Raw genomic sequence first — 27,501 nt, forward strand, 5'->3', positions numbered from 1 at the left:
CCTGAATACAAAGCGTTATGTTTGGGGCAAATCCAACAACACATCCTTGAGCGTCACTCTTCATATTTTCAAGCTTGGTGGTGGCTGCATCATGTTATGGGCATGCTTGTCATCGACAAGGACTACTGAGTTTTGTATGATAAAAATAAACAGAATAGAGCTAAGTCCAGGCAAAATCCTAGAGGAAAACCTGGTTCAGTCTGCTTTCTAATAGACACTAGGAGACAAATTCACTGTTCAGCAGAACAATAACCTAAAACACAAGGTCAAATATACAATGGAGTTGCTTACCAAGACGACATTGCATGTTCCTGGGGGCTAAGCTAGAGTTTTGACTTAAATCTGCTTGAAAATCTATGGCAAGACTTGAAAATGTCTGTCTAGCAATGATCAACAACCAACTAGACAGAGCTTGGAGAATTTAGAAAATAATGTGCAAATATTGTACACATCCAGCTGTGCAAAGCTCTTAGAGACTTACCCAGAAAGACACTGATTGTTGCCAAAGGTGATTCTAACATGTATTGACTCAGGGGTGAATACTTATCTAATCAAGATGTGAGTTTTTCATTTTTACAAACGTTCACATTTTTCTTCCACCTTGACAGAGTATTTAATGTATATCGTTGACAAAAGAAATTACACATTTTTTATCCCACTTTGTAACAACAAAATCTGGAAAATGTAAAGGGGAGTGAATACTTTCGAGAAGGCACTGTACATAGACACAGGTCTCAGCCATAGAAATAGAATGTAGCCTAATTGTTCTAGTCATTCTATTTCTATGGTCACAGCGCCTGTTAGTTCCAACCCACATCATGGCTTTTCTGACTGTTGCCATGCCATCGTTGAAACAGCACTCACAGAAGAGTGTGACCCTGGTTTTAAGGAGAAACGGACCTCAAACTGTGGGACTGGCAAGCGAACAGTCCTGTCTAGCTGATATATGCACATGCCTCATGCTTGTAATTTAGACACCAGTTCATCTGTACCAGGATGCAGCTTTATTTATTGTGTGTGTTAGTGTGTGTGTGTGTGTGTGTGTGTGTGTGTGTGTGTGTGTGTGTGTGTGTGTGTGTGTGTGTGTGCGTGCCGACGGGTCGAGGCTTTTGACTGGATGTGACCCTTCCTGCTTTATTTAGTCGAATGACTGGGAGGAAGGTTGCAGCCAAAGACAATAAGAACAAAATGAACTCAAATGAGTGAGGGAGGGAAGTGCTACGGGGAAGTGATCCGAATTTAGATGTGTTCTACAAGCCGGATGTTCTATTGTCCTCCTCCCTAAATACTCTAACTCAGCACCACCATCTCTACCAACACTACTACTACACTCACTCTGTCTGGGTCTGGAAGTCGGAGCTAGCCTGGACCCAGATCTGTTTGTGCGGTCTTGTCAAAGCCAAATCCTACGGAGTTTGCAGGTGCAAGACAGCAGAAATAGATCTGGGACCAGGCTAGTACAGAACATAGGCTCACCTTACAACTACAACTTCAGGAAATACCTGAGGAGACTGATGGCAGCACTGGAATTTTTGCATTTCAAAATCTGATTAAATGGAACCTCCAGCGGTAGATAAATCTCCTGATATCCTGGGTGTGACAGTTAGTTCCTGTGTAGTCATATCGCTGTAGAAACTGTGGAACAATCCACTACAGTGTTTAGTTTAACTGCTGGACAGCTGCCAGGATTGTTTTATTACCATGGCAACAATAAAATCCAATAACTGAATAAAAAACCCTTCCACCTGGCCTCTGGTTGTCCCATGATGATACTACAAAAAGGTCAGCAGTTAGCTAGTTATCAGATGTAACAGCTAACACTGTTGTTGAACACAAAGCTTGAGTTTAGGCTTAGATATGGTAACCTACAGGCCAGGGATCATCAACTAGATTCAGCCACGGGCCAATTTATTTATTTGAGCGGATGATCAGGTGGCCAAAACATAATTACAAATAATTTGTAGACTGCAAATTGACCACATGAAGCCCTAACATATATGTTTGAGTAAAACATTTTAATTCAAACCTTGCTTACATTTGTATACAATCATATATATTATGCATGGGAATACTTTTTGAACAAATTTGTTAAATTAAAATCACTTGGAGATGATGACAGTTGAGGAACCCTGCTGTAGGCAGTATGCCCCATAGTTTAATTTCCAGGCTAAATAACATTGAGGACCTCTGGCATCAAAATTGTCAATTGAAACCAAATAGAAGCCAAACTCTTCTAGGCAACAATGGCATGAGAAATATGCTGTGTTAAACCAGTCAGGTGGCAGAGCTGAGAGAGAGTTGAGAACTTCACCATCATTGCCCATCTTCACAATCCTCCTGATCTAATGCTATCCTACATCAGTATCTACAGTAGGCCACAGATTCCCACCCATATTCCACAAAAATAACAGAATAAAGTGTTTTATAAAACCCATTAATCATGACAAGGACTCAACTAATTCAGTCAGAGAAATAAAAGAAGGTAGCTAATATCACTTGACTGTTGTGGTGGTGAAATGTTCTGGTCGTTTGTAACTAGTAGCTACTCTGTCTAGACTTGAGTCTAGGGCCCTATTCTATCCTCAGTGGAGGGAGGCTGAGGCTCAGGCCAGTGCTTGTTTACTTCACAAATGGCACCCTATTCCTTACATAGCGCACGGCTTTTGACAATAGCACAGAATAGTGCACTATGTAGGGCATAGGATGTCATTTGGGATGCAGCGGTAACAGTAACTAACTACATTGTATTAAGAGACCAGACAATTCCAGTAGAGGTCGACCGATGAATCGGAACGGCCGATTAATTAGGGCCGATTTCAAGTTTTCATAACAATCGGAAATCTGTATTTTTGGTTGCCAATTTTTATTTATTTATATATATTTTAAATATATATACACCTTTATTTAACTAGGCAAGTCAGTTAAGAACACATTCTTATTTTCAATGACGGCCTAGGAACCGTGGGTTAACTGCCGTGGGTTAACTACACATGGTTGATGATATTACTAGATATTATCTAGTGTGTCCTGCATTGCATATAATCTGACTGAGCATACAAGCATACAAGTATCTAAGTATCTGACTGAGCGGTGGTAGGCAGAAGTAGGCGCCTAAACATTCATTCAAACAGCACTTTCGTGCATTTTGCCAGCAGCTCTTCGTTGCGCGTCAAGCATTGCGCTGTTTATGACTTCAAGCCTATCAACTCCCGAGATGAAGCTGGTGTAACCGAAGTGAAATGGCGAGCTAGTTAGCACGCGCTAATAGCGTTTCAAAAGTCACTCACTCTGAACCTTGGGGTGGTTGTTTCCCTTGCTCTGCATGAGTAACGCTGCTTCGATGGTGGCTGTTGTCGTTGTGTTACTGGTTTGAGCCCAGGGAGGAGCGAGGAGAGGGACGGAAGCTATACTGTTACAGTGGCAATACTAAAGTGCCTATAAGAACATCCAATAGTCAAAGGTTAATGAAATACAAATGATATAGAGGGAAATAGTCCTATAATTCCTATAATAACTACAACCTAAAACTTCTTACCTGGGAATATTGAAGACTCATGTTAAAAGGAACCACCAGCTTTCATATGTTCTCATGTTCTGAGCAAGGAACTGAAACGTTAGCTTTCTTACATAGCACATATTGCACTTACTTTCTTCTCCAACACTTTTGGAGTAGTATTTAAACCAAATTGAACATGTTTCATTATTAATTTGGGGTTAAATTGATTTTATTGATGTAATATATTAAGTTAAAATAAGTGTCCATTCAGTATTGTTGTAATTGCCATTATTACAAATAAATAAAAAAATAAAAAATCTGTCCGATTAAATCGGTATCGGCTTTTTTGGTCCTCCAATAATCGGTATCGGCGTTGAAAAATCATAATCGGTCGACCTCTAATTTCCAGCTTAGTGTATTAATAATTGTCCATCCTTGCAGCCCTCTGTGCCCATAAATCACCAGCCCCATACAATGCGGGAGAGGAAAGGAGATGGGACGGGTGAACTAGTCTGTATCCCAAATAGCCCACCCTATGGGCCGAGGTCAAAAGTAGTGCACTAGAAGGGCGAGTGGCGCAGCAGTCTAAGGCGTCACTACAGACCCGGGTTCAATCCCAGGCTGTTTTAACCCAGCCGTGACCGGGAGACCTATGAGGCGGCGCACAATTGGCCCAGCGTCGTCCAGGTTAGGGGAGGGTTTGGCCCGGCCTGGATGTCCTTGTCCCATCGCGCTCTAGCTGCTCCTTGTGACAGGCCGGGTGCATGCACGCTGACTCCGGTCACCAGCTGTACAGTGTTTCCTCCTACACGTTGGTGTGGCTGGCTTCCGGGTTAAGTGAGCAGTGCGTCAAGAAGCATTGTGGCTTGGCAGGGCTGTGTTTCAGAAGAAGCATTGCGACGACCTCCACCTCTCCTGAGTTCGTACGGGAGTTGCAGCGATGGGACAAGATCGTAACTAGCAATTGGATATCAGGAAATTGAGGAGAAAAAGGGGTAAAAAAAATATAAAATGTAATAAAGAAAAGGGAATATGTAGGCATTTGGGAGAAATACATAATACAGTAGGATGCCATCGTTAACTATACTGAACAAAAATATAAAACTATGAAGAGTGTACCATGAGCTGAAATAAAAGATTCCAGAAGTGTTTCATATGCACAAAAAGCCAATTTCCTCTAAAATGTTGTGCGCAAATTTGTTTACATCCCTGCAAGTGAGCATTTCTTCCTTGTCAAAATAACCCATCCACTTGACAGGTGTAGCATATCAACAAGCTGATTAATACACAGGTGCACCTTGTGTTGGAGACAATAAAAGGCCACTCTAAAATTGTCTGTAATAAAGCCCTTTTGTGGGGGAAAACTAATTCTGATTGGCTGGGCCTGGCTTCCAAGTGACTGATTTCCTATGAACTTTAACCCAGAAGGCTAGGGTTTAAACAATTATACTGTAAACTTTGATGACAAGCTTAGGTAGATACTCTAGACAAGACACATAACTGCTCCTCTCTTCTCTGGGTCTGAGTGAGCACACTGACTCATCCCATATGGCACCCTATTCCCTATATAGTGCACTACCCTCATGCAGAGGCATTTGGACCAGGAGTAAAAGAGTGAAGGATAAGCTCATAGACATCAAGCCCAGTTGGCAGAACATGTGTACACCAAGAATGTGTACACCTACAGCAGTAAGAAACAGCTCCCCTGGTACTCGAGAAGACTTAGCAGAATGAGGGATGGAGGGAGGAGAGGAGGCACGGCAACTGGGGTCTAACACTGCTACTGCACTGACTAGAGGACAGCAGAGAAGGCAATCATTAACATGAACTCCTTCTTTCTCCCTCTCTACCTCCCTCCTCTCTCGATCCTCCTCTTCTAGTGCTGACTGGATTGCAGCCAGGCTGACTGGATTGACTGCCACACAGCATACCTGAGCAGAACCGGGCTAATTATGAGAGGAAGGAACAGCGACATAGGTATTGGAATCCATAATGACAAGTTTGACAAGCTGATCATGTTACCTAGGGTCACAAGAACACCTCGCGGAGAGAACATTCATTAAGTGTGGAGTTGGGGCATGTGTCGATACAGATAGGATGAAAAAAGGCAGCGATGCTCTCGGATCAGCTTTCTCCATTCAAATCCTACCGTAACATTAGTATTATTCCACAATTCTGACGACCGATCAGCACCTAGACATACATTTTCACCTACAGTTGAAGTCGGAAGTTTACATACACCTTAGCCAAATACATTTCAACTCAGTTTTTCACAATTCCTGACATTTAATCCTAGTAAAAATCCCGTTTTAGGTCAGTTAGGATCACTACTTTATTTTAAGAATGTGAAATGTCAGAATAATAGTAGAGAGAATTATTTATTTCAGCTTTTAATTCTTTCATCACATTCCCAGTGGGTCAGAAGTTTACATTTGTATTTGGTAGCATTGCCTTCAAATTGTTTAATTTTGGTCAAACGTATCGGGTAGCCTTCCACAAGCTGTCCACAATAAGTTGGGTATATTTTGGCCCATTCCTCCTGACAAAGCTGTAACGGAGTCAGGCTTGTAGGCCTCCTTGCTTGCTCACGCTTTTTCAGTTCTGCCCACAAATTTTCTATAGGGTTGAGGTTGGGGCTTTGTGATGGCCACTCCAATACCTTGACTTTGTTGTCCTTAAGCCATTTTGCCACAACTTTGGAAGTATGCTTGGGGTCATTGTCCATTTGGAAAACCCATTACCGACCAAGTTTTAACTTCCTGACTGATGACTTGAGATGTTGCTAAAATATATTCACATAATTCCCCCCCCTCATGATGCCATCTATTTTGTGAAGTGCACCAGTCCCTCCTGCAGCAAAGCACCCCCACAACATGATGATGCCACCCCTGTGCTTCACGGTTGGGATGGGGTTCTTCGATTTGCAAGCCGCCCCCTTTTTCCTCCAAACATAACGATGGTCATTATGGCCAAACAGTTCTATTTTTGTTTCATCAGACCAGAAGACATTTCTCCAAAAAATACGATCTTTGTCTCGTGTGCAGTTGCAGACCGTAATCTGGCTTTTTTATGGCGGTTTTGGAGCAGTGGCTTTTTCCTTGCTGAGCAACCTCCTATATATAAGGTCCCACAGTTGACAGTGCATGTCAGAACAAAAACCAAGCCTTGAGGTTGAAGGAATTGTCCATAGAGCTCCGAGACAGAATTGTGTCGAGATACTAACATTGAAGGTCCCCAAGAACACAGTGGCCTCCATCATTCTTAAGTGGAAGCTAAGACTCTTTCTGGAGCTGGTCACCCGGCCAAACTAAGCAATCTGGGTAGAAGGGCCTTGGACGGGGAGGTGACCAAGAACCTGATGGTCACTCTGACAAAGCTCCAGAGTTCCTCTGTGGAGATGGAAGAAACTTCCAGAAGGACAACCATCTCTGCAGCACGCCACCAATCAGGCCTTTATGGTAGAGTGACCAGACGGAAGCCACTCCTTAGTAAAAGGCACATGACAGCCCATTTGGAGTTTGCCAAAAGCACCCAAAGGACTCTCAGGCCATGACAAACAATATTCTCTGGTCTGATGAAACCAAGATTGAACTCTTTGGCCTGAAAGCCAAGAGTCACGTTTGGAGCAAACCTGGCACCATCCCTACGGTGGAAGCATCATGCTGTGGGGATATTTTTCAGCGGCAGGGACTGGGAGACTTGTTAGGGTTGAGGGAAAGATGAACGGAGCAAAGTACAGAGAGATCCTTGATGAAAACCTGTTCCAGAGCACTCAGGACCTTAGATTTTTGCTGGGTTTATAGTTTATATATCTGTGCATGTGACAGTAAATGAGAAAGATGTACATCACTGTTCCACTTTCCCTACAACCCCCTGCCCCTTTCCCTTTTGTTTCCTCTCGCTCTCGTTCTCTTCTCTCACCAGGGACAGCAGCAGCAGAGCAAAGCTACATTAGTTGCTTTATTGTAAAAGATTAACAGCTGCGAGGCCCATTAAAAATCCTGGCCTGAATATAATGAGATAAATGTGATGGATTATGCCAGCAACAAAAACAGGCTTGTAATAAGAATTCAGTTTAAAGTTTAACTAATAGGAAGACAGTGTATATGATAAGGCTGTGCTGATATTCTACTCTTAAAAATGGACTTTTTCAGGCTTTGATGACATCAGCCAAAGATATTGATGGTGATGACACATTGGAATGACTTTCCAATCAACAGCTAGCTAGCTACATTATTTTAATTCCTTAAACTTTTTCAATACTTTTCGTTTTTGCTGGCAGCCTAGAAAATGTTTCTGAAAAGTACCAAGTATATGCTCACACACACGCACAGGCTAATCACGCTAGGAGTGTTAGAGAGGCTTAACACAATGATCCGCTCATTCAAACACTTCACTCCTGCAGTCCTGAGAAGTATTAATACCTACGGTGTAGTAGCTACGCTGGTTAACGCTGTCATACTAACGACGTTTTGATGTGGGGAGGACTACAAACCAAGCCACTATGCCAGCGCCGATCAACTGCCAGCCTAGAGCCAAGAAAACTGTTACATAAACAAGAAGTAATGTCCTATGGTGTGTCAGTAGTGCATTACACAGGGTAATTTGACCCTGGTTACCATACCAACAGTTAAGTGTTGATAAAGAGAAAATAGGAACTCTTTTGAGCTCCTTGCTATGGGGTGGGTAGGGCTGGCTGATGGAACCAGTACAGTGTTTAGGGCCTGTTGGCAGAGAGTGTTCTGTTCAGGCTGTGTTGTGTTGTTCTTCCATTGTGAGGCTGATGTGACATGACTGCCAGCAGAAGAGGAAGGGGAGGGCCACCCCTGGTGCCTATGGTGGGCACTCACTAGGGAGGGGCGGTGGCACTGGCAGGCAGCTCCGAACAGAACAGGGTCATGTTGCGTAGTGAGAAAACGTTTGGAATCAGAGTGAAACAGAACGGCACTACCTAAGCTTTTCCAATAAGAATACAGATTTTCGTTTTGCGTTGCAAACACTGTGTTCTACTGAACAAGACCCAGGCCTGCTGTTATACACAGACCTCAAAACACTGGGGCCTCCTAGGGCCAGCACCAGGCTAGAAGAGGTGGTGGAGGAAGAGCTGGAGGAGGAAGTAGAAGAGGAAGAGGAGGAAGAAAGAAGAGCAAAAGGTGTAGGATGAAGAAGAGTGCTGAACACCATCCAGCCCAGCCTGCTTGCAGCCACAGCTTGAGAAGAACAGGACCTGATGTGTGTCGAGTCGACAGATCTGTCATATCCAACTCACTCAAGCTCCCTCTGTGACATCCTCTGGCCCCAGACTGAGGGGAGAGAGCGGAGCAGAGCAAGCTGCCAAAGGGAATAACAGGACTTTTGTCTTGTTCAACATGGACCGCTAAGCGTTTGCCTCGTCCGTGGAGACCTTGAAAAAGCAGTCTGTCACATCATCACTAAATTCCCCAGTTGCAGCTGGCCTCCAGCAAGGTGCTTGAGTCACAACGGTCAGGGGAGTGGAGCAGGAAGAGTAGAACACAACAGCAGCACAGCAGAGGTCAGACCCTCAGTTCCAGTATTGCTGTAGAAAGAGAAGAGCGTGTCCCAAAGTCCCATTCATAACTGATTGTTGTTTGTGTGAACTGACAAATAATTCAGTCGGTCTGGAGGGACACAGATCCCCATTGTCATGGGGGGGGGGGGGGGGTTAAGTGAGTCATAGTTCATCTGACTGGAGGGGAGAGAGCCAGGCAGGTGGTAGTTAGAGGCACATCACAGGGCAGAGCCATGCCCCAGAGGCTGCTAGCTGGAGCACAGGGCCTGCCATGTCATGCCCAACCCCACAAGGCAAAGTCATGCCCCAGTAGTACACAGCACAGGGCCTGCAATGACGTCCATCCACCGCAAAGCTACTGCTGGAGCTGGATTGAAAGGAGGCTTGACTAATACTGTACATCTGATCATGGCCCTACTACTGCACCTCCCTCCACACAGCTCTGAGCTCTCCCCCTGGGCCTGGCTCACTGAGGCCCTGGCTAAAAGCTCCTGCCTGGATCGACCTTAACAAATCACCTGAACAACAGACTGTGACTGACCTCAGGGAAATATACACACACATACACAGATGGAGACAGAGAGAGAAAGAGATGGCAACACTTCAATGCAGTATCACAGCTCGCCAGAGATGACACTTCAAAAGAACAAGGCAAAGATGATTAATTATGGCCGCTACTGTTACTGTCGCAGTACCACCTTATGCCTCCCTCTCAACTTCCGACACTCAGAAAAAGACCAACAAAACAAAGGTAATAAACACATACAAACAAACCTAGATAAGAATAGAAGAGGCCTAATCAAAGTTAGAATACGTCAACAAATCTTTTACTTTTTCCTACTAATAATGACTGTAGTACAGTGAGTATTCTCAAGAGCCGTTTCCTCGTCTTGGTTGACATTGACGGCTAGCGCGAGTAACTCAAACTAGCATGGCTGGCGCCTGACAATCATTGGCCCATTGAGGAGCAGAGTAATCCCTGAGACTGATGAGAATGATAAACAGGACGCCGCGGCGCAGTCGCCACCCCCACCCTCCCAATCTTCAGATCCAGGGGCTAAACACGCACACGCACTGCTGGGAAAGAGCTGACGGATGCTTTTCCACTCAGCATAAAGTCACTTTGAATGCTGAAAAAGCTCATGGTTATTGTAACTGCATCCCCACTGAGTTGGTCTGAGTCCTCTCTCTGCTCCCCCTCTTGCCTGGTAAATACAGCAGCAGTGGTCCGATTGGAAAACCAACTCATCAGGACACATACTGAGGGTTGAGGGCTTAATATGCAGGCTGATACAGAAGTGTTAACCAGGTCAGTATTGCAAAAGATCATTTGGTCTCAGTTACTTGTGTCTAACAAATGTACACTGAACAAAAATATAAACGCAACATGTAAAGTGTTGGTCCCATGTTTCATGAGCTGAAATAAAACATCCCAGAAATTTTCCATACACACAACAATCTTTTTCATATCAAATTTTGTGCACAAATTTCACCTTTGCCAAGATGATCCATCCACCTGACAGGTGTTGCATATCAAGAATCTGATTAAACAGACTGCTCATTACACAGGTGCACCTTGTTCTGGGGATATTAAAAGGCCACTAAAATGTGCAGTTTGGTCACAACACAATGCCTGTCACGCCCTGGTCTAAGTATATTGTGTTTGTCTTCATTTATTTGGTCAGGCCAGGGTGTGACATGGGTTTATCGTGGTGTGTTTTGTCTTGGGGTTTTTGTTAGGTATTGGGTTTGTGGCTTAGTGGGGGTATCTAGCAAAGTCTATGGCTGTCTGGAGTGGTTCTCAATCAGAGGCAGGTGTTTATCGTTGTCTCTGATTGGGAACCATATTTAGGCAGCCATATTCTTTGAGTGTTTCGTGGGTGATTGTTCCTGTCTCTGTGTAGTTTCACCAGATAGGCTCGGTCACTTTGGATTTTCTTTTTTTCTTGTTTTGGAAGAGAAGAGAACGAGCGCCATTCTCCTTGCGGAGATGGTGCTAAATACATCAACACGGTCGGTCCCTGGGATTGGGCTGGCCAACACGATTCGTTTTGCTTGGAAGGAAAAGGAGTTGGAGCCTTTAGGACGGGAATCTTTTGGAAGGATAATATTGATGGGGATTCTAAAGCTGACGGTGAAGGACGTGTTTTGTTTCCAAGGCAACTCGTTGGAGGGAGCATACGACGTGGCGCTATATACAGAAGAAAAACACGATGATATCCTGAGAAGGGCAAGAGCAGTGGGAGGTGAGAGGCCGATGTGCCACTACGAAATAACAAGCCTGTCAACATTTTCAACCCTTACGTTAAGGACGAAGAGGTGAGGGCTTTTCTGGGGAGATACATGGATAACGTCTCCTCAGCTAGGCACCTCAAAGACTCCCTTGGGTTTTGGAATGGGAGGAGAGGCTTCCAGGCCCTCCTCAGGGAGGACCCAAGGGGACATGGTGGCTACCTCCATCCTCCTGCTATGTTCTCCCTTGGGGCTGACATGGGGACGTTGTTTTATGTACGTCAGCCCCCATTTTGCAGGCGCTGTATGGCCTACGGACACATTTTCGCCTCGTGCAGCATGAGAAAATGCAGATTTTGTGGATCTGAGGATCACGAGGCGAGGGATTGTGACAAGCCTAAGACATGCCAGGGGTGTGGCTCGTCAGCACACCTGTGGCGGGGGTGCCCGGCCCGTCAGAGGTCATATGCGTCTGCGGCTGGGGGGGGAGCAGGAGCGGGGGATGGGGGAAGAAGAGGAAGGGAAGGAAGCACGCCTCATGACAAGAGTACAAGTCCAGAGGGGAAGGCCACAAGGAAGGAAGAGGCGCAAGAAGCGGCGGATGGAAGAGAGAAGGAAACGGAAGGCACGGGAGTAGGAGAACCAGGAAAAGCGGCGGAAGAAGGCAACCGAGTGGAGGAGCATGAGAGAGAAGAAAGCGAGGGAGGAGTGGTGGAGAAGGAGACGGTGGAAGAGCAAGTGGACTGGGGGGAAAGTGACATGGTGGAAGAGATGAGGGGTATGGTGGAGGAGCTGGCGGGGGGGCAGGGTGGTATCTCTCCACTGCCGCCATCACCAAAGAAGAGAATGAAGAGGAGGGTGCGATTGGCCGACAGTGAGGGGGAGGGGATGGCCAAGAGAGTGATGGGGGTGGGAGAAACCTCTGGGTTGCTGCTGGTTTCCCCAGGCTCTCAACTTCATTTGGGTGGGGACACACCTAACAAGACTCAGGACTGGGTACAGGAGGAGGTGGGGAGTTTTTTGTTTGGGGACTCAGCCTCCCCAATTTTTTTCCAAACCAGCTGCAACACTGGGGAGGGGGAGGATTGTGGGGGTAGACCCAGGGTGCAGGGCACCCCGGAGCCAAACACTATTCCTGCATCCTGGGATGGTGTGATGGAGGAAGAGGGGGGATGTCGGGATTACGGATGGTGTTCTCACCGGTAGATATGGAGCAGGGGAGCATCGGGTGAGTCTCCTGTTTTTGTTTTTTTTCTGTCTGGGTTTAGAATTTGAGTGTATTACATGTTTTATTTTTTCATGGAGTCTAATTTTACTTTTGTTAGTTTAAATGTAAGGGGTTTAAGAGATATTGTTAAGAGGAGGGCGGTTTTTAGTTATTTGGAGGGTGTGGGGTTTGATTTTTGTTTTTTACAGGAGGTTCACCTGAGGGATGGAGGGGATGTTAGTAGATTTAAGAGGGAGTGGGACAAGTGGGAGTCGGTAGGGGGGGTTCACTCATCGGGGGTAGGGATTTTGTGTGGGCACAGGGAGGTAAAAGTGGAGGATTCTTTTGTGGTAATGCAGGGGAGGGTTATAGGGGTGGATGTCACGATAAGGGATTGTACATTTAGATTAGTGGTGGTGTATGGGCCACAGGTGGTGGCAGACAGGAGGGAGATGGTGGACTGTCTGACGCCCCTGTGTGTCACAAATAGGAAATTAGTGATAGGGGGGGATTTTAATACAGATTTAGGAAGAGGGGGGATAGCAGTGCAGGCGCCATTGCCAGGCTAATGGCTTGCCATGGTCTGGTAGATGGTGGTATGCACACTACTCTGAAAATGGACGGTCCTACATGGCGTAACTCCAGGGGGGTTGAGCGGAGGCTCGATTATATTTTTGTACCCAGGTCTTTGGGTAAGTTGTCTGGGCGGCTGTTGCCTGTTTTCTTTTCGGATCACGATGGGGTGCTCCTGCAGGTGGGGTCGCCAGTCTGCCTCTTTGGTAGGGGGTACTGGAAGCTAGATCGGGATGTGCTGGAGGAGCAGGCTTTTGTTGACGGGTTTTATGGTTTCTTTAGGAGGCTTGAGGGCCTCCGGTCCATGTGGCATTCTAGAACATAATGAGACTTGTTCTGCTATGTTCTTTAAGTTGGTTAGGGCAAGACAGAGTAGGAAGGTAATGCATGGTGTTAGGGAAGAAAATGGTAGTATAGTTAGAGAACCAGAGGATATGGTTAGTGTGACAACTGATCATTTCCAAGGTTTATTTAAGGAAAGGGAAATAGATGTAGAGCAGGGAAATGTGTTTTTAGAACACTTGTCCAGGCGGTTGCCGGAGGACATTAGAGAAGGGATGGAGGCCCAGATCTCACTAGAAGAGGTTGAGAGCGCTCTTAGGAGGATGGGAAAAGGGAAGGTGCCTGGGATGGATGGGCTGCCGGCTGAGTTTTATCTCAAGTTTTGGGGTATACTTGGACCAGTGGTCCTCGAAGTCTTGAAGGCCATCCTTGAGACGGGGGTCCCGGGGGGATCAATGGCTGTTGGTGTGCTGTCACTTTTATATAAGAAGGGGGAAGTAACAGACCATGGCAACTGGCGGCCGTTGACCATGCTGTGTGTAGATTACAAGCTACTTGCAAAGGTTTTAGCAGACCGGTTGCGCACAGCCCTTCCCTACGTTGTTCATGAGGATCAGACGTGCGGGGTAGAGGGCCGCTCTATTAGATGGAACCTCCAGTTAATCAGGGACTCCATCGCTTGGGTTGAAGATAGAGGACTGCCTTTTATGGTAGCAGCGCTAGATCAGGCGAAAGCCTTCGATCGCGTGAATAGATCCTTTTTATTCAGAGTGTTAGGTCGATTAGGATTTGGGGAGAAGTTTATAGGATGGATTCGTACATTATATGTCGGAGCGGGGTGCCGAGTTAGTGTAAATAGTCGCTTGGGTGACGTTTTTGACCTCTCGTCTGGGGTCAGGCAGGGGTGCCCACTCTCGGCTCTCCTCTTCGTTCTGTACATGGAGCCTCTGGGGGCTGCCATTAGGGCAGACACAGGGGTGGAAGGTTTGCTGATCTCTGGAAGTGGTGGACTGCGTGTTAAGATGACGCAGTACGCCGACGACACTTCCTTGCTGTTGTGCAAGGACTCGTGCCTGACAAGGTCCCTTGCCATCTTTGGGGATTTCACCCGAGCGTCGGGAGCAGTTCTGAACCATGCAAAGTCTTCCGTCAAGTTTTTCGGGAAGATGGCGCGGTAGAACGGATGTGCCTGGGGGGTTCTCTCTCTGTGAGGGGGCCCTGAGGATTCTCGGGGTCCATTTTGAGACCTCCGGCTCAGCGACGCTAAACTGGAACATGCATATCGCAGTGGTACAGAGGAAGCTAGCACTGTGGAAAGCTAGGTATTTGTCTTTTATGGGTAAAGTCCTGGTCCTAAAGGTGGATGTGTTGCCGTCGCTTTTGTATTTGGCATACATCTACCCATTGCCGGCTTGTCTGAGGAGGCCTCTAGTGAGGCTTGTGTTTCAGTTTATGTGGAGTGGCAGGTGCGAGTGGGTCGCCAGGGCACGCATGATCTGTCCCATCGGGGAGGGAGGTAGGGGGGTACCACATTTCCCCCTCAAGCTGGACACAATTTTTGTTTCTTTCTTGTTAACGGAGCTTGCTCAGCCAGTGATACACCCGTCCGGTTACCTCCTGCGGGTATTTTTCTCGTATCAGGCGAGAAGCATAATGGTGTGGTCTAACACGGGTCCTCGGGCGGAACAGCTGCCGTGGCACTTTGGTCATGCGGCCAAGTGGCTGCGTGCGCACCCTGAGGTTGAAGTTGCCCGAGTAGGTTTAGATCATAGGCACCTGTACGAGGAGGTCAGAAAGGCAGGGAGTCCAGCGCCTGTAGTGGGCATCTCGGAAGTGGACCTGAATTGGTTGAGCCTTCATAAGTGTTTGCCGGTACGTTCCATCTTGTACCGGTATAGTTTGGTGCAATCCCCCACCTGTCCAAAATCCTCTTGTGGCAGGGAGGAGACTGTGCGCCATGTCTTTTGGGACTGTGCCTTTGCCGGAGTAGTATGGGCTAGGGCACGGGTGTTGTTAGGTTTGGTAAAGGAGGATTTTGTATTGACGTGGGCCAGGTTAGAGAGGGGTGTAGGGAGAGCGAGAGGGACGGATAGGGACAGGTTTCTGCTCTGGCTTCTCATGAGTCTCTTTAAAACGGGGGCTGTGGGAAGCAAGGCAGAACATGGTGAAGACAGGGAGAGATTGGGGGTGGAAGGGATAGTGAGGAGAGTGGAAGGAGATTTGAGGGGGAGGATGAAGAGGGAAGAGAGGAAGTGGGGGCAGCATGCTGCTCGGGAGAGGTAGAAGGGGGTTTAGGGCTGGGTGTCATTTAGATTTGTAAGAGGATAGATTAGGGACGGGGAGATAGGGAAAGGTATTTTGTAGGGTGACGGGGAGGGAAGATGCTCCCCTGAGGTTTTGTTTGGGGTTTATGTTTAGTTTAATTAGTTTAATTAAAAATACCATTATTTGAGTATGTATATAAATTATGAGTTGTAAAGAATGAATGGTATTGAAGATAATAAATTATTTTTATAAAAAAAGATAGGCTGTATAGGTTTTCACGGTCCGTTTGTTGTTTTGTATTTGTTCGTTTTATTCGTCATTAAACATGTCTCAAAAATACCACGCTGCATTTTGGTCCGCTTCTCCTTCAACAGACGAGAACCGTTACAATGCCACAGATGTCTCAAGTCTTGAGGGAGGATGTAATTGGCATGCCCAACAGAGCTGTTGCTAGAGAATGTCATGTTAATTTCTTTACCAAAAGACGCCTCCAATGTCATTTTGGAGAATTTAGCAGTACGTCCACCGGTCTTACAACCGCAGACCACGTGTAACCATGCCAGCCCAGGACCTCCACATCAGGCTTCTTCACCTGTGGGATCATTGGAGACCAGCCACCTGGAGAGCTGATGAAACTGTGGGTTTGCACAACCAAATAATTTCTGCACAAACTGTCAGAAACCATCTCAGGGAAGCTAATCCGTGTGCTCATCATCCTCACCAGGGTCTTGACCTGACTGCAGTTCGGCGTCGTAACCGACTTCAGTAGGCAAATGCTCACCTCCAATGGCCACTGGCACATTGGAGAAATATGCGCTTCACGGACAAATCAACTGTATAGGACAGATGGCAGAAAGCGTGTATGGTGTTGTGTGGGTGAGCGGTTTCCTGATGCCAACGTTGTGAACAGAGTGGCCCATGGTGGCGGTGGGGTTACGGTATAGGCAGGCATAAACTACGGACAACAAACACAATTGCATTTTAACTATGGCAATTTGAACGCACAGAGTTACCGTGATGAGATTCTGAGGATAATTGTCATGCCATTCATCCGCCGGCATCACCTCATGTTTCAGCATGATAATGCACTGCCCCACGTCGCAAGGATCTGTCCACAATTTCTGGAAGCTGAAAATGTCCCAGTTCTTCCAGACATGTCACCCATTGAGCATATTTGTGATACTCTGGATCGACGTGTACAACAGTTTGTTCCAGTTCCCGCCAATATCCAGCAACTTCGCACAGCCATTGAAAAGGAGTAGGAAAACATTCCACGGGCCACAATCAACAGCCTGATCAACTATGCGAACGAGATGCATGTCGCGCTGCATGAGGCAAATGGTGGTCACACCAGATACTGACTGGTTTTCTGATCCTTGTTTTTAAGGTATCTGTGACCAACAGATGCATATCTGTATCCCAGTCATGTGAAATCCATAGATTAGAGCCTAATGAATTTATTTAAATTGATTGATTTCCTTATATGAACTGTAACTCAGTAAAACCTTTGAAATTGTTGAATGTTGCTTTTATATTTTGTTCATTTTACATTCTACATTTTATGTACACAAATGTCACTCAGAGACAGTAGTTTAGGAATTGTTAGTTAGATTACTTGTTGGTTATTACTGCATTGTCGGAACTAGAAGCACAAGCATTTCGCTACACTCGCATTAACATCTGCTAACCATGTGTATGTGACAAATAAAATTTGATTTGATATGACAGTCGTCCCTTATTGTGACCCCCTCATCCATCTGGTGTGGGTTAACTTGACTGTTGACTTTCTCTGTGATCCAGTGAGATGGCTTTATCTGCCCATGGCTGTTTGTGAACATCACAGGCCTCCATTACCACTAATGGAAAAAGTGCATCAAGGGAGCAGGCTACTCCTTCCTTACTATTGTGAATCCCTGGGGAAACAAATATCTCTCTCGTACCAGTACTAGTACCAGTCAAAAGTTTGGACACCTACTCATTCAAGGGTTTTTCTTTATTTTTACCATTTCCCACTCTTTGCCTTGATGACAGCTTTGCCCACTCATGGCATTCTCTCAACCAGCTTCACTTTGAATGCTTTTCCAACAGTCTTGAAGGAGTTCCCACATATGCTGAGCACTTGTTGGCTGCTTTTCCTTCACTCTGCGGTCCAACTCATCCCAAACCATCTCAATTGGATTGAGGCCAGGTGATTGTGGAGGCCAGGTCAACTAATGCAGCACTCATCACTCTCCTTCTTGGTCAAATAGCTCTTACACAGCCAGGAGGTCATTGGTACTGTTGAAAAACAAATGATAGTGGGACTAAGCGCAAACCAGATGGGATGGCGTATCGCTGCAGAATGCTGTGGTAGCCATGCTGGTTAAATGTGCCTTGAATTCTAAATAAATCACCGACATTGTCACCAGCAAAGCACCATCACACCTCCTCCTCCATGCTTCACGGTGGGAACCACCCATGCAGAGATCATCCGTTCACCTACTCTGCATCTCACAAAGACACGGCTGCATCTCACAGACACGGCGAATGGAACCAAAAATCTCCAATTTGTACTCCAATTTCCACCAGTCTAATCTCCACTGCTTGTGTTTCTTGGCCCAAGCAAGTCTCTTCTTCTCATTGGTGTCCTTTTAGTAGTGGTTTCTTTGCAGCAATTTGACTATGATTCACACAGTCTCCTCTGAACAGTTGATGTTGAGATGTGTCTGTTACTTGAACTCTGAAGCATGTATCTGGGTTTCTGAGGCTGGTAACTCTAATGAACTTGTCCTCTGCAGCAGAGGTTACTCTGGGTCTTCCTTTCCTGTGGCGGTCCTCGTGAGAGCCAGTTTGATGGTTTTTGCGACTGTACATGAAGAAACTTTCAATTTTCCAGATTGACTGACCTTCATCTCTTAAAGTAATGATGGACTGTTGTTTCTCTTTGCTTATTTGAGCTGTTCTTGCCATAATATGGACATGGTCTTTTACCAAATAGGGCTATCTTCTGTATACCACCCCTACCTTGTCACAACACAACTGATTGGCTCAAACACATTAAGGAAATCAATTTCACTGTCACGCCCTGGTCTTAGTATTTTGTGTTTTCTTTATTTATTTGGTCAGGCCAGGGTGTGACATGGGTTTTGGTATGTGGTGTGTTTTGTCTTGGGGTTTTCCATAGGTATTGGGATTGTAGCTTAGTGGGGTTTTCTAGCATAGTATATGGCTGTCTGAAGTGGTTCTCAATCAGAGGCAGGTGTTTATCGTTGTCTCTGATTGGGAACCATATTTAGGCAGCCATATTCTCTGAGTGTTTCGTGGGTGATTGTCCTTGTTCCTGTCTTGTGTTAGTTTGCACCAGTTTAGGCTGTTTCGGTTTTCACGTTACGTTTATTGTTTTGTATTGATTCGTGTTTGCTTTGTTTTTTCATTAAACATGAATCTCAATAGCCACGCCGCATTTTGGTCCGACTCTCCTTCACATAAAGAAAACCGTTACATTCACAGATTAACAAGGCACACCTGTTAATTGAAATGCATTCCAGGTGACTACCTCATGAAGCTGGCTGAGGAGAATCCAAGCGTGTGCAAATCTGTCATCAAGGCAAAGGGTGGCTACTCAAATATAAAATATATTTTAATTTGTTTAACACTTTCTTGGTTACTACATGATTACATGTGTGTTATTTCATAGTTTTGATGTCTTCACAATAGTTCTACAATGTAGAAAATAGTAAAAATTAAGAAAAACCCTGGAATGAGTAGGTGCTTCCACATTTTTGACTGGAACTGTATATATAACCCAAGATTAGCTACTAGTCAGCATGCCAGTGTGCTTCTTTACACAGCACGTCATTAATTCTTTCATTTTCTTTCCTCCATTTTGTGATGTGGAGAGATGAGAGGGCCCATAGCAACAGGGGAGAGAAAGGGTGAGAGAGAGGAGAGATGCCGAGAGAAAATGGGCTGCCATGGGTGTCTGTTAATTGAATGTGATTGCTTATTTTCTTTCAGCATTCTTCAGGCTCTTGATGAAACCAGCCACTCTCTTCCTGCACTCTGCAGCACTGTGCTGTTGTATGTTATGTTCAGTGATCCGATGTTAGTCTGCCACCTATTATAACTATTTCCTTAGTGCAGGACTTCCAGTCCAGTGGAAACCAAGGTCCCCAGAGCTAAATTCAGGCCCTGTCTGAGTCTCATCACAATTGTCATAAGAAACCAACAGAAGACAAACTCTTTTGGCCACAAACTAGGCTACTCGGACCCGTGTGAAATTCACCACCATGTTGGTTTGTTTGAGACCAACTACTAAGCTACTCACTCACTGGGTATTGATTAGTAGGCCTACCAGTCAATGTTTCCATTGAATATGGTGGTCAGCTACAAAGCATGGTAAAGGGAAGTAGGGGGACACGATGCCCCTGAAAGCAGGCAGTTTCCAATGACTACTACTTTTACTAGACTTTTACTCTATTCCACTGACTTCAAAGCAAACAAAAATAATCATATTTTTTTACCCAGTTTGGGTTAACATATGCTCTGAGATTACATTCAACCCCCCCAAAATGAATGGAAAACCACTTTCTTATATCTATGAAAAAAACAAATGCTGCATGGCAGGTTCACTAAGCTCAGAGAGGATATCGTTTCCAGTTCCAGACACTACTGTGAACTGCAGATTTACAAATCAGATATCATAAACAATACCCTAGAGGGAGATTTCTGCTGCTGCCTTCAAAATATTGCCCTCTCTCACATTAGGCTAAGTGCTTAGACAATAATGGCCAATGAGATTTCCAAATGCATCAACATCAAATTCTATTTAATCATTCACCATGCTCAGTCGCTCGCCCTCCCCTCTTTTACCCCCCTTGAAATGCAATTTAATACTGAGGAAAAAGGACAAGTTTAACGAAAACCGCGATTGAGTGTGTAAGCAGTTAGCAGAGTCTTCTTTCCCCAGTCATTGCTTGCAGCTGATGACTGATACACTTTGCAGATATGAAGATGGGTCAAGACCTTTGTTTCATTGCGAAGGGAAACAATATTGCTACAATGCTACATATGACAACTAAAGGATTATGAACAAATGTAGCTGGGCATCTCAGTGAATAAGCTTGTTTAAAACTCATGGGCCAAATTAATGAATCACTAGACTAACCCTTAACATTATATGAGATCCAACAATTAAAAGGATCAAGTGAGCTACGTAAGCGCTTCAGAAGATCTTAAGCAAGGTTAAGTCGATACAAACAGGAGGGGACCCTTACAAGGAACTACACCATAGCTCTAATAAATTTATCCTCTCTTCTTCCTGGAATTCAGTGGTTTGTAATGCAATAACGGCAGTCTTTCCCCTAGGATTTTTTGAAGCAGTGGTGGGTTGATGGCTTTGGTCATCCTGGGGCATACCTTTATACATCTATTAATAGGGTTGGCTACACTTCCAGGATGACAAGCTAGTTACACCCGCAATAACATCTGCTAAATATGTGTATGGGACCAATACAATTTGATTTAGCTAGCTAGTTACCTTGGAGGTTTCTCGGAGGATCGGATGTTGTCTCTGATCTTAAAAGCACATATCGGCAGAATAAATAAAAAATCTCTCTCTATATGTATATATTTGAATATTTTGCGTCTTTTTTCAGTGGCGACTGATCTAACAGTGGTGGTGTGCCGCTGCTAAATAAATATAGTGGAAACACTGAACAATAACCAAAACCCCAATGATGGTCCGTCATAAAGGTCATGCCAGTCTGTTGGGGCAGAGGAGTTATCATATCATAGAACTGAACTCCCAAGAACTGTCAGCTAGTAGTGAAAAGGCTGCAGGAATAAATCCCACATTTTGTTAGCAGCGGCCGCAAAAAGCTCAAGTGAATTCCGACCAAATAGCAAAAGATACAGTACTTGGGGTTGCCTATGATCAAGAGAGAAATGGAAGGCACGCCTACATACACAACTACAGCGTCATGCTCACACACTCAAATAGCAACAACAACCCAAATCAGAGATGAGGGAGAACTGATAAAAAGTAACCTACCAGTGCGTTCAATGTAGTCCACACACTTCTCAATGAACAAGGGGATTGGCCGGTCCGGGGTGACCAGGTTCTGCAGGGGAACACCAAAGTAGTTGCTGTCCCAGTTCCTCCGTGTGGGTGGGTACAAAGGCTTTGGGGGCTTGGATTTTGGCTGTGAATAACACAAAAACACAGCGAAAGACAATATTACAGCATCGTTTTCAAGACAGAGAAAAAAGTAAATCCTTTGAATGTCAATTCTTCAAGAGTTGTCATCCCCCACAAGTGTAAAACACCTTGCAAGAAATAATATTTTGTTCTTTGTTCAATGTTCTGTTGCCTGGTTATCAAAGGAAGCAAAATGTTCAAACAATGAGAATATTCTTCATGGCAGTAGTGCTACTGTACTGTCACCGAATCATGATTGTAATATATGAAGTTTGGCTTTTAGCCAAAACATTTTTGTATGATAGATTGCCCTGTTATAGGCAAACAAAATAATTTACAAAATGAAGAATGAAGCAAGCTCTTTGAAACGTAATTGTGATGCTTTAATTACTGTATTTTAAAAATATATAAATATAAAGAAATAAAAAAATATAAAGTTTGTGAGAATATAGTTTAACAGGCCAATCTCTCCCTTATGTCCCAAATGTCACCCTATTCCCTATATATTGCACAACTTCTGGCCAGAGTCCATAGGGCTCTGGTCAAAAGTTGTGCACTAAATTTGGAATAGGGTGCCATTTTGGACATAACTGCTGTCCACTGATTCATGCCTCAGTGCACTTCCTCCAAGCCCTGGGAACCCTGCCTGCCTCCAAATGCCTTTAACATCTGGCCAAATGTAGCCAGACCAGACTACAATACAGTGGGATGCCCAGATATTCTTCAACTGCATAAATCTCCTATCACTCCTCAACTATGACAACAGAAGGGGCTACCTGCAATATGGCGGTCATATTTAACCGTGATTATGTTGTCACTGCTTGTGTTGTAGCTTGTCTTAACTGCTGAGGAATGGGAGTGCATGTTTGGCAAGGAATATGTGATGTTGCAATATTGAACAGAAATTGCAAGTCACGTATGCTCTCAGTGTGATAGATAAAACATCGACTTGCTTCACAGTGCAGACGATTTTGAATCTCTTTCATAGTAATCATGTGTAGTGCTTGAGATCACTGTATTGTATGACCAGCTGTTAAGACAATGTACAATTACATATAACATGTACAATAGCTTTGATTTCTCTTTACAGTATTAGGCCTATCTAAAACAACATTTTAAAAAATTATATAAGAATCGATTGCACAGAAGATGAAGAATCAAAACACTTACCTTTTTGGGTTCCTTTGTCTTTGGCGTTTTCTTCTTTTTCTTCTTCATGTCATCCTGCTCTGGATCGGAGGTGATGGCAGGGTTGTCTATCCCTCCCTTCCAGGGGTCAGCAGGGGAGAGCAGGGGGTCCTCCTCACTGCCCCGATGGGCCCTGCCCTTTTTCTTCTTCTGCATGGCCGGCCCAGACTCATCGTCACTGACGTCTGAGTGGACACGTCTGTGGTACATCTTGGTTTTGCTGAAGAGTATTTTTGAGCGGTGCTTATACTTGGAGGGCCTCCTGCTGGCTTGAGCCTTGCGGTCGAAGCCATTCTCCTCATCCCCGTGCAAGACGTGAAGACCCCCAAACGAATTGCGCATTTTGACAATCCTGCTCTGGGTGTCCTCCGGGACAGCGTAGATGTCGTCGCTGAAGCCTTTTGATTTCAGGAGAGTGTCTATGGGGTCTGCGTAATTGTCGGACGTCTCAACGTCTTCACCGTGGGCCATGGGGCCGCGTTGTCGTCTGTTGCTCCTCATCCCAGCCTCGATGGTCTTCAGGAGATTGGGGTCCAGCTTCTTGACGTTGGACTTGGGTAGTATAGGCTTGGGCCTAACCGGGGGAGGCACTCTGTGGTTGCGCTCGTGGTCACTGAGAGGTGTGCTATGGACAGGGTACTCGTTTCCCTCCAGATCGATCCTGTACTTAGCACGTTCGCTAGGCGTTGGAAGAAGCTGCACGTCATCCCCGATGGGGCTGTAAGGTGGAGGAGCCTCGGTGTCATCCTCTGAGTCAGGGTAGTAATTATAAGCAGGGGAATGACTGTGGGGAGACTGGGGGAAGACATCTTCGCTCGCACCCATGCAGTCTCGAGAGCTATCGTACATGAAGGCGCTCTCGATACTGCTCTTCTTCTCTAGCACCTCGTTGAAGAACGGTGTGAAGACTTCCGTCTGCCGATGGTACTGAGACAGAGAGTATAGAGCTGTAAATTTGGCGGTTATCTCCGTAGCGATGTGCTCCCCTTCAGTCATGAGCTCTTTGATTTCGTCGTTCTCAAAGAAGTCCGCTTGACTGTCTGTGATTGCCACCATTTGAACAGGGATGACGTCTTGGACCTCCGCCAGGAAAGCTCTGAGCATCGCCATGGAGGACTTGCGTTTTGCCGAGTAGACCAGGATGTATCCGTGGACAAGCTCGTCCTTCCTGATTCCGATGGAGGAGTGGTAGGAGAGGACTGTGACCTGTATTCTTCTGCGACTGTCGCCGATGATTTTGTTGAGGATCAGAGTGTTACTTTGGCCAGGTTGCCCTGCGCTGCAGGAATGTGAATCCAGGAAAGGTGAAAGGATAAGGTCCACACTGAATGGATCCCCACACACGGCACACATAACGATCCTCAAGTCGGTCTCTGACATGTCTTTGATGGAAGGCAGAGGGCTCGTCACATCAAAGTTGTGCTTTAGTCCTTCTAATACTGCTCTGAGAGCCTGTTTAATTTGTAACTCATTAAACTTCCGCGGAAAAGTATCAGAGGGTATGTCTACAAAGGTGCACTGTAGCTTATTTGCAAGCTGTTGGCCCTGATGCCTCAAGATAGGCATATTTTTGCAAACACTGTCTCTCTGGTTTGCTAGGATTAGAATGAATGGCAATGGCTGAGCGTATCTCTCCCTCCTGTTCTGTGCAATCTCTGCCCTGATTCGCCCTATGCAGTCGCCAATACAATTTAGCGACTCTATGGAGCTGAAGACACAGAAGATTCCGTGAGGTTTGAAGGTCGACGCCCATGTATGGCTAAAGAGCAACGTTGAATTGACATCAACAGGCAGAAGCTCCAGTTCATAGATTTTCCCATCCAGGGTGTACTCGTCATCTGTGGACTGGGCTCGGATTTCATTTGCGAGTTCTTGTGCGAGACCCTCTCTTCCCAAGAGACACAGATTGACTTTTTCAATGTTGGCACTGTTATAGTAGAGATTAGAGCGACTGTGGTCCAGCTGAACTAGCCTGTTAGCCAGTACCTGCTCGACATTCATGTCAACGCAGCTCTGTCCGCTCAGACACGTCTCCTTTGTGGGGTGGTAGACGAACCCGATGTGCTTGAGGAGAAGCGACTCCCTGTCCGGGGCCAGTTTCTGCAGGGCTCTGTATCTGGGCTCCTCGTTGAGCACAGTGTGGATCTCGCTCATTTTGTCACAGCTTGGGGTGGCGTTTAAATCAAGGTCATAAAACAGCTCGGCGTGTTCAAAAAGCATTTCCTGAAATTCCTCTTTGGCCCTTTCAACTATTTCCTGCTGATGCTGGCTGTAAACATCCCTGCGATCAGATTCACTGATATACTTGTAGGCCTCGTCCTCCATGACAAAACACATGACCTCTTCCCAGGGTTGTCCAGGGCTGATGAAATGGACTCTATCCAACGTCTTCTTGAATCTATCCTTCATTTCTAACCGTCTTTTCTCTGAGAACAGATGTTGGACATGGTTCTGATAAATCTTTTCCCCTTCTGACGTTTTGAGGAGATCAAAGGGCACTCTTCTGTCATTGACTTTGTCAATTTGGTCCGTCTCATCCCACGGGGTGTGCTCCAGCACCACAAACCAGAATTGAAACTCGGCCCTGCTCTTCAAAATGCTTTGAGCCTCTGACCAGCTAAGGTTCTCAAGTTCTTCCAAGTTGTTGAGCAAGTTATTGAGAATTTTTGGCAGGCTCAAGAAGTATTCTTCCCTCCTTTTCCTGATATGTTCCTGCTTCAGCTGTTCTATGTGCTTGTTGAGGGTGTTTCTAGCTTTTCGGGTGCCTTCCAGGTTGATGTATTCCTCATAGTCAGGGTGGTTTTTCAACGTGTTACTCACCATTTTCCAACTTGTGTGATAATCTCTGACGGTTTGTACAATCCGCTTTTCAAACTTGTCGGACACTGTGGCTACTAACTGTCTCTGAACTTTGTAGGCCTCCAAATAAGGAATGGTTTTGGGTTTGCCTCGTGTTTTGTCCATCTGCTGGGTTAACGCATTAAAACACAGGTCTACATTGATGCTAGATCGAGCCGACGTTTCTACCACCAGGAGGTTCTTTTTGCTTGCAGCGAATGCCTGAAGGTCCCTTAGATACTGCTCCACGCACTCGTCACATTTTGTTGCAGCAATGACGATAGGCTTTTTCGATTTGACCATTTGAGAATAAAGGCTGTTGACAAATTTCATCTGATCCTCAAATTTCCTATTGCAGCCTTTGCTCACGTCTATACACAATATAAAACCGTCAACATTCAGTTTCCCATCGGCCATCTGCTTCTGATCAAAATCCTGCTCCAAGCCAAGCTGGTCGGTGCAAATGTACATCAGCTTTTCAGCAGACTGTATCTTGGAGGCTGCAGCCCTTTTAGTATAGGGCTGCAGGTTTGTGCTGCGATGGGGCAAGAAAGTCTGATCATCAATGAACTCTGTTTGTTCAATGATTTGAATTTTGCACTCGAGCCCGTCATCACTTCGGTGTGGCACTTCACCCCAGTAGAGGAAGTGATCATTGTTCACCACGCGACCTCCAAAGTCAATTGTGCTCAACACAGAAGTGTGCTCAGTGTAGTAGCTGTCCGCGTTGGAGCGCACATATCTGTTGCATAGGCAGGACTTGCCCACGCCACAGTTGCCCTTCTCCTTCTCTGTCCCTGAGAGGCCAACAACACTGACAGCATATGTTAGGGGGCGTGCCTCCTTGTTCTTGGCCATTATATTCCCCCTGTCATTGCTTTGTCACTTTCAGGAAAGGTTTCCACCAGCACAGCTACCATTCCACTCCCATTGGTTAGATAGGGTAGTGTTGCACAATCATGGCTTCGTCCCTTTAGTGATGAATCCCTCTTTCCTCCTAGATCCTCGTACTGCGATTGGGAAGCAGGTTCTCCCCTATTATCACCTCACTGAAAAACAAAGTTTATTATTGAAAAACACACATAGGAACCCCAAAAACCTGATTTAATAGGCCTAATATGGTTTGTATACGAAATGGCACCCTATTCCCTATATAGTGCACAACTTTTGCACTATGAAGGGAATAGGGTGCCATTTGGTGTTATTGCAGTGAGTCATTGTCAAGGTGCAAACAGTCCACAGGCCTAATGACAAAATCTGAACAGCATGCTATTTCCTCTCTAGAGACTGTCACATAAGCCAAACCTACAGAAATGACTGTTAGTGGCAAATACAAATAATTCCCAGGTTCTGTGTCAGTGACTCTTTTCAGTGTATTTTTCCCCCACAGTATATTGGTAACTCCATAAAAAAACATATTTCTTCCACTTTGAGTGGAATGACCAGTGACCCACAAATAATTTAGAAATAAACTATTATTCATCATCATTCAATATGGATTACGTTTCAGTTTACTCCAAGCAATACTTTTGTTGCAGGTTACTGTTGCACCTGTCATCTACTGAATATTTTGACAATACTGGCTATTATTTGTTTCACTGTGTATGGTCGTAAGAATCATGCAACACACCCCACCATGACATGTTACATTGCAAACAGACTAGCAAATCAGTCAAATTGACGTCTGACACAATAATGTAGCTACAACCGTC

General features: G+C 45.4%; 1 protein-coding gene across 1 annotated transcript in view; it reads right to left on the minus strand.

Moving 5' to 3' along the window:
• The window catches only part of arhgap5 (Rho GTPase activating protein 5), a 42,190-nt gene that overhangs the window by 13,546 nt on the left and 1,143 nt on the right, over nt 1–27,501 (minus strand). Inside the window, exons 2-3 of the mRNA XM_064927843.1 lie at nt 22,934–26,838; nt 21,617–21,767 (exon numbers count right to left, since the gene is read on the minus strand). Of these exons, the coding sequence (XP_064783915.1) occupies nt 21,617–21,767; nt 22,934–26,647 (3,865 nt within the window). The 5' untranslated portion in view covers nt 26,648–26,838. The remainder of the gene's footprint in view (nt 1–21,616; nt 21,768–22,933; nt 26,839–27,501) is intronic.

Source organism: Oncorhynchus masou, chromosome 21, assembly GCF_036934945.1.
Source record: "Oncorhynchus masou masou isolate Uvic2021 chromosome 21, UVic_Omas_1.1, whole genome shotgun sequence".
Taxonomy (NCBI): domain Eukaryota; kingdom Metazoa; phylum Chordata; class Actinopteri; order Salmoniformes; family Salmonidae; genus Oncorhynchus; species Oncorhynchus masou.